At 40.1% G+C, this 7,679-nt stretch overlaps 2 protein-coding genes across 3 annotated transcripts; one reads left to right on the forward strand and one right to left on the reverse strand.

Annotated features, from left to right (window-relative positions):
* Positions 1–48: 48 nt before the first annotated feature.
* Positions 49–4,680, reverse strand: kctd9a (potassium channel tetramerization domain containing 9a). The gene is made up of 12 exons (XM_068605173.1): positions 4,540–4,680; positions 4,143–4,264; positions 4,010–4,053; positions 3,832–3,928; positions 3,626–3,684; positions 3,397–3,525; positions 3,233–3,300; positions 3,038–3,133; positions 2,801–2,950; positions 2,310–2,415; positions 2,037–2,170; positions 49–1,563 (listed from the first exon to the last, which is right to left on the reverse strand). The coding sequence occupies exons 1-12, from the start codon at positions 4,585–4,587 to the stop codon at positions 1,447–1,449; spliced, it is 1,170 nt and encodes a 389-aa protein (XP_068461274.1). The 5' UTR covers positions 4,588–4,680; the 3' UTR covers positions 49–1,446.
* A 491-nt stretch (positions 4,681–5,171) lies between these two features.
* On the forward strand, positions 5,172–6,890 carry ankrd39 (ankyrin repeat domain 39). 2 transcript variants are annotated; one of them, XM_068566329.1, is made up of 4 exons: positions 5,172–5,594; positions 5,748–5,851; positions 5,942–6,145; positions 6,240–6,890. In XM_068566329.1, exons 1-4 carry the CDS (start codon positions 5,501–5,503, stop codon positions 6,384–6,386), a joined length of 549 nt encoding a protein of 182 aa, XP_068422430.1. In that variant the 5' UTR covers positions 5,172–5,500; the 3' UTR covers positions 6,387–6,890. The 2 variants fall into 2 exon arrangements, with proteins under 2 accessions (XP_068422430.1, XP_068422431.1); XM_068566330.1 differs by having other exon boundaries at positions 6,017–6,145.
* Positions 6,891–7,679: the final 789 nt, after the last annotated feature.

The raw sequence follows: 7,679 nt of genomic DNA on the forward strand, positions 1-7,679 counted from the left end.
ACCGAGACGCAATAAATGATTAAAAATCAGATGACGTTTTTTCTTTTTCATAGCAATTTATTCATAACAGTCATTCTGGAAATATATTTCCACGGTCGAGTGCAATAATCATAGACAGGAAGAACTATACCACTCCCCGTCTGAAACGCAAAACCAACCATTGCCCCATATTGCATTCAGTGAGATGTATTAAAATAAATAATCATAGCTCTTTCATTGATTTTCACGCTAAAGGTGAAATATACAACATGATTGCCTTCATCTTTCATTCTTACAGGCTGGGTACCTACTATTGAACTGAGTGAATAGTATTGCATTAGAGCAGCTTTGAGCTAAGCTAGAGAAACTTCCCTATTGAAACCCAAGTTGAGCTCTTCACACATGCAACGTGACATCCTTGACAACCTAGTCTAATAATGCAATTTTTGGAACTTTTGGAAACATTGGATTTGATTTACATTAAGATTACAAGCACCAAACATTTTTGGTGTAACATGTATACAAGTTAACATATCCTTGTGCAAATAAGTTCAATGCATGATTAAGTGACATAAATGTATACATGGAGCATGTTTACAGGCAAATTTACTTCGACAACATCAACGTGTGAAAATGGCATTCTGTTAAAGCGCACCAAGTTTTCTCCAAATGGGAAACTGAAGAATAACGAGTTTCCTACATAAACATTACAATAAGCAGTCCAATGCATGCAATTCACTCACACACCAGTATTAAAAAAGGAGGTAGATTCACAGAACGCAAGACAAGAGAAAGCTTTTCAAGAAACAATAATTAAGAATAGGAAAAAGAAACCTCACAGCTGTAAATAATGTATTGCATACCCAAGCTGTGAGTAAAACTAGCCTGGTGCATAGTTCACGGTCTTTCACACTGTGCTATCGTTATGGCTTTGGCTTGCATTGCTTCCTTTGTAATACGTCGAATCCAGCAAAATTAGGTTACATATTTATACAGGAATATATTATGACACAGTTATTGGTAAGTGACCATTTCTATTTCTGCTACAGCAGCATTCAGGGAAGCCCAGTGCTCTGAACTTGACTGCACACAGATAATGTAAGTCTGACCCACATTAACAGGTCAAGTGATATGAAGTGAATATAAATTATGGAGAACAATAAAGGAGAATAATCGTTGGATTGCATCCAGACACATCTACATACACAAGTAACATTACTTTGTTTTGGTGATATATGCAGCTGACATAAACATCCTATCGTACAAACGTATAGACGACCCTGAATAAATTCTAGTGCAAGATATAAAGCTAAACATAGGTGGAATGTCAGGGATGTGCATATAACTACCTGTGCTGCAGACAGGTAAAGAGTGAGAGTAGGGAAATATACTGGAAGAGTGATTGGAGGAAAGAGCGATAAAGAAGACAGCTGTTGACCCACACTGGACAAGGGTGTGTGTGCTGAGTTATCTGACACTTTGTGACATGTGAAGAGGGGTCAGCATCTCCTCAAAAATGGCTCCTTTTACATTGGACCCTCTCAGGTTGGCTTCTTGTAGATCGCAGCCGGACAGGTCACAATTCTGCAAAAGGCAGGGGACACAAAACAGTAAAAAAAGAAAAAAAGAAAAGAGGATTAAAACTGAAGAAGTGTATATATATTGTAAATGTTTTACACATTGGGGTGATGGTGATATGGATATTGTTTCACAGGAAATATGTGAAACCTTTTGATTTAATATATACTATATACTATATATATATATATTTATATATATATATATATATATATATATATATATATATATATATATATATATATATATATATATATATATATTAAGTATCACATGCACACTTCAGGTTAAAAAAGCTAGTCTTCTACAAATCAAACTAATTTCTCCAACATGTAAATGTACTTGCAAAATCAGGCTAAAACATGAAGAAGCTGATGCATATTTTCCTTTTTGGCCCTAGAAAGTTGTTGTAAATAAGATTACCAGCTGGGTCAACATAAGTGCTTTCAGAGATAATCCCGTCTGATGGCCGAACTCACCTCGAGATCAGTCCCCGCTAAAGTAGCTCCCCGCAGGTTGCAGTTCTTCAGCTTTGCATTTTTCAGAGTGGCAACACGTAGGTTGACGCCGGTCATTTGGCTTCCTTCCATGTCAACTCCTTTCAGGTTAGCACCTGATGATTAAAACATGTAATCATATATATATATATATATATATATATATATATATATATATATATATATATATATATATATATATGTATATATATATATATATATATATATATATACTTAAGAGTTGCAATGGATTACCTTCCAGGTTGGCCTTCAGTCCAGATGGATCTTCAAAATTGCATCCTCTGAGAGAAGCTCCCTCGGCATTGGAGCAGAGCATCTTCACCCCTTGTAAGTTAGCACCCTTCAAAAGACAAGACAGGTCGAGTATTCATAATGTTATTTTAAGTTCATACTATGTTACCAGACTGAGGACAAAACAGTCTGCTTATTGTTCTTTTAATGAGGTTAAAACGTGAGAGTAGGTGTTTAAGAACAGAAGGGCCCTTCCTCCATACAACTGAGGGGGCAGTAGGCGCGAAGTGGCTAAAACCAAAAAAACTCAAACTTTTGTTTACCAGCAGGAAGGCCAACTAATACAAATAACACACAACGTCCACAGAATAATAAAATGTTCGCTTCCACACATTTAGGTTTTTGAGATCATTCTGTCCTTTGCATATGTCTGCTGATACTGTATGTGTACAAGGATCATTTAGTGCCCACAAGGAAAGAGTTTTAAGGCTTACATCCAGATTGGCTCCAGAAAGATCAGCTCGCTCCAGATTGGAAGAACACAGGTTGGCATGTGTCAGGTTGCAGCGGCTGAGATTAGCCATCTTAAAATTGATGTAGCGCAAATCAAGTCGGGACAGATCCGCACCACTGAAATTAAGACCCTAAAAACAGTGAGAGTGATGGTGTAAAATATTGACTTGATACGGTGAAATGATGGGGTGAATGGAAACATTTTCAATTAGCTGTACCTGACAGCGAAGCTCTGACTTTGTGGGGGTTGCCAGAAGAAAACGAACAAACTCCTTGCGGGAAATAGGAGAGTGGTCCTCTGGTGGCTGTGTGTTCTGTTTTGAAAGGAAGCATGTTGTTGTAAGTCACAATGCATTTGAGGGAGTTTTTGCTCTTCCAGATTTCAACTATTTACCTTCCACACTTCATATTACCTTGATTGCTACTTCCAGCTGTTCAGCAAGCTGCTCGATTCCAAAGAACCGAGCCTCCTCGAGGACACCTGGAAGACATTTCGAACGAATTTGATCAGGAAATTTAATTTAATACCGGTAACCCTTCTCAGACTGATTCCGATAGGTCTCGTCAGAAAGCTCACCTCGTATATTTATGCCTTCATTGATGATGAGCTGACCGTGTCTCAAGTAGTTGAGAATAGGTTCAAAGTATTCTGGGCTGCGGTCAATTAAGTAAGCCCCATGTTCGTCTTGCGTGTTCCCCCACACATCTGCACAGAGGTTCACAGAACATGTTTGAAAGGATGCTTTATATTAAACAAAAAGGAAAATGTTTTCTGTTCGGCAATTGGCTGATTAGCCATTACTTACCTTTCTCTCGAAACATATGAGCAAGCATACTCTCTGGCTCCTTGCTGACCAAAGTGCTCCTGAACACAAGATAGACACATTCAACAAAGAAAATGTAATCGTCACAAAGAAAAACAACTAATATAAATACACACTGTGGTATAGCAATCAGAAGTATTTTATATTGTGTTTATTACTAGTAGAGACAGCATTAACGACAAAGATACCTGGTGGTGGTGAAGGGACGACCACCAATATTAAGGGTCAGCCAGTCAGTGTGGGCTCCATGCTGATCAGATGTAACCTTGGGTTCATTTTGATGGTCTGTGATATGACAAACGAGAAGAAGACAATTAGTGTGTGAGGCCATATTCAACTTGACAGTGGACATGTCACAGCACTCACCAACAAATGGATCTCCTTCTGACACATACAGCACGTCATCATCTCTGTTACAGAAACACAGAAGTCTCAGATTAAGTTGGTGTGTGAATAATGCAATCACGCTACATTGTTATTAGGATCATGATGGCCTTACCTTATAAGAGCAATGTCATCTATGAGACCACCCTTTCCATTGTATACAGAGGCCGCTTTGATGCCTAACTTACTGCTTGCTACGGATAGTAAGTCAGACAAGGTCCCGTACACTGCTACAACCTAAAAAAAAAAAAAAAGCAGTGGGTTGTTAGGGATTAACTCCTGCCTAAAGCAACATAAGTCACAGTTATAAGGAGCGAACAGTTACGTTCATCAAAGAACGTCATGCAGAATAACGTTGACTTGAATAGTGTTGATAGGTATCATGTTCAGTGTACTTTTAGCGTTAGTCTCGAGCTGGGAGGACACACGTATGTTCAGTGGAAAAAGCAGGTCATTCTGCGGCCCAAGTACCAACGTGAACAGTCCCACAGAGTTATAGAGTTATTACCAACCTTGCCATCTTTAGATGTCCCGTTAACAAACAAGGTAACTCTTCTCATTCTTTAGACGCTTTGGTTATAAGTGCTTTGTTACAATTTCAAGAACAACGTGGCGTTTGCCAGCTAACGCTTGCCGATTCAAACTGGCTAATGTTTGCTAGCTGCGTCAGACAACAACACGAGACATAAGATGCCTTCAAAGGTTATCGGACAAACAGGAGACCTTCGTACAACACTCCCAAGTTTGATTAGTGTTTGAATATTAATATCTTACCCATCATCCTTAATACAACTACAGTTTAAAGTAAGTATTTATTCATCAGCGTATCACATACCTAAATTGTACTAGGGCATTAAAGGGAGCCTACAAGATTAGTAATATCGAGTTAACATTATTGATGAGTAGCCTTTTTGGTGATATATATATTCAAACAATTTAAATGATCTTTTGGACCAATGTAATAATTCGCTTTTAATTATTACTATGCTGCCACTATGTAGCCTACCACCGCTTGACCAAAACAAATCTGAGACGCAAACCGGGACAAGTGATTGACGAAACGACCAAATGACAGAGTACGTGAAGGGAGCCTTTGACTGCAGCTCTGCAATTGGTTTGAGTATTCACACGTGACGTAGGCACGCTTGTTTTATGCATCGGCTTGTCTGGTTTCAAAGTGTAGCCACCTATGGTAGCCTTCTTTAGTTGCTAAACAAATAATAGCTATGTTCGTTGTTCCAACTTGTTTTTGATGTATTACATTGATTGCATTCGGTTAAACATTAGTTTATTTACATGATTTGGGGGATTGGTGGTGGTAATGCACCACTAGGTTGCCCACTATTACGATAGACGAAGAAAAAACACGGAACTGTCCACCAGCATGACGCCTGTAACCGAAGCCTGTACCTAAAAAAAAAAACTTGAATCAGCCTGGAACTACTTTTTACCTTGTATGGGGCAATTAATGCAATGGCGTCCGATCGACAGCATTGTTCGTGCTGCTCCCATCCAGTCTCTTCTCCCAGTGTTTACCAGACGTTGAGTGAAATGGAGTTTGAACGAGGTTTGCATTCATGTGGCATGTGTCTGAGGTTAAAGTACATAAAACACATATTACATTGAAGGTGTCCTCCTTTTGATTAAATGGCTTGGCAAAAATCATTATGACTGATCTGTTTATAAAATGCAGTGCTCTGTTGTGAGTCCTTCTACGCAGGTATCTGGTCGGCTGCAATAGATGGGGACTTGGACCGGGTAAAGTTATTGGTCCAGAAGGGCACTGACCCCAACCTGAGAGACTCGACTGGATACACAGCTCTGGTGAGTATGCTCGTAGGATGTTTGGCTTTAACTGCTGCAGTGGCCTTATGTATCTAAACTATTGCCTCATATTTGTGTATTTTATCCCAGCACTATGCAAGTCGCAGTGGCCATCACCCTGTGTGCAAGTTTCTTCTTGAGGCCGGTGCTTGTGCATCTCCGCAGACATCAGGTGGTGCCACGCCACTCCATCGATCATCTTACTGCGGCCATCTCGATGTGGTCAGACTCCTGCTGCACCACAGAGCAGATCCACTGATCTGTGACGACGACGGTGCATCCCCTTTACACAAGGTGCAGAACTGTCAACATCATAACAGCATTCCAGAGAGACAGTCTGATGGTCATTTAACCGCCGCGTGTATTTGTCTGTTAAACGCTTGAGCAGGCTGCAGAGCAGGGTCACGAAGATGTGTGTGAGCTGCTCCTGCAGCGCTGTCCAGCCCTCTGCAGCCAGGTGAACAAGAGGCTCCAGCTTCCCTTCCAGCTGGCACCGCAGCAAGATCTGCGGGAGCTGTTAAAACCCCCGCGGTGACGACGGACACACACTGCCTTTGTGTTATGAAGAGCAAGTTACAGTTGAGGTACTTAGTTTGGGCTTGAGGGCTGAGTTGTACATTTGTCTCAGTTCAATACAAGAGCAGAGCAGGAGTACAAGGTAGCGAACGTTTTTCTTTTGATAGTTTTAAAGTTTAGTTTAATTATTTGTTGCTGTTGCTGTCTAGATATACTTAGTAGTTTGGTTGTTTATTTGTTTATTAATTGGGTAACACTGTGGTCTCCAAGGGTTTACATATAGGAGTAGGCAGTAGACAGGACCAGCATGCACCTGGGTAGGCCTATGTGTTTTACAGGCCCGGGAGAGGCAGCTTGTTTAGTTAAATAAATTATCAATGCATTCTTTTGGCTGTGTAATCCACATACCCATGGTGCGTCAGTGGTCGTGTTTGCTTTTCACTGCATCATTAATGATTGTTTTCTTTGAATATGTGGCATTTTTTTAAAAAGGGGCTTGTATTAAAACTGGAGGTCAACATGTTTTACCTGTGTTGGGTTATTTGTTTAACTTTGTCTGGCAACTTTGTGTGACGGGATCCCTGCTGGTGATTCTGTGTGGCAGCAGGGGGAGCTATTGTCTTACAAGCAGCATGTGTTGTTTCCAGGACACCATGTCAATTAGCTGGCAGCTCACACAAAGTGACCTCATTCAATCCTTCCAGCACAAGGTTGGAAAACTAAACGGGGTAACTTTTAAAAAAGAGAGTAAAGAGTGTAACTGTTCCCGCTGATAACGGGCATTATGTTTTGACACCACTGTTCAGCTGTTTAATTATGTTTATGCCACCATGGGTTATTTACTGACGTGGAACTGATTTGTTTGGCCTAAACTGTTGATCATTGCAGGTCCTTTTCACATATTGGCATCTTTGCTCATGACATGTTTAAAATTTGACATGGTCTTTAGAAACACATATTTTGCTCGTGACCCATTGCTAGCAGCATGTCTCAGCTGCTTCTACTGTACTACTTTTATTTCCCAGAGTAGTTCAACAAATATTTGGGATCTATGGCTTGTGGTGTAAATTATTCACACTCTTCTACAGTAAGAAAATACGTAGCAGATTTTAGTATTGACCTCAACCTCACAACTGTCCACCAACCTGTAAGTCTGGTTGCTAGTTTGTTATTCCCATGGTTATTGATGCCTATTGATACCTGTGTCATAGTGACTTGTGTGTTGAAAAAAGTGCTCCGTCGCTCTCACTGAGATAACTCAAACTATCTTCAGTTATCAAGCACACATTATCGAGTATAAGCAAAGAGAACA

This window comes from Clinocottus analis, unplaced genomic scaffold, assembly GCF_023055335.1.
Source record: "Clinocottus analis isolate CAN_PGR_092001 unplaced genomic scaffold, fCliAna1.0.p SCAF_7, whole genome shotgun sequence".
Lineage (NCBI taxonomy): Eukaryota > Metazoa > Chordata > Actinopteri > Perciformes > Cottidae > Clinocottus > Clinocottus analis.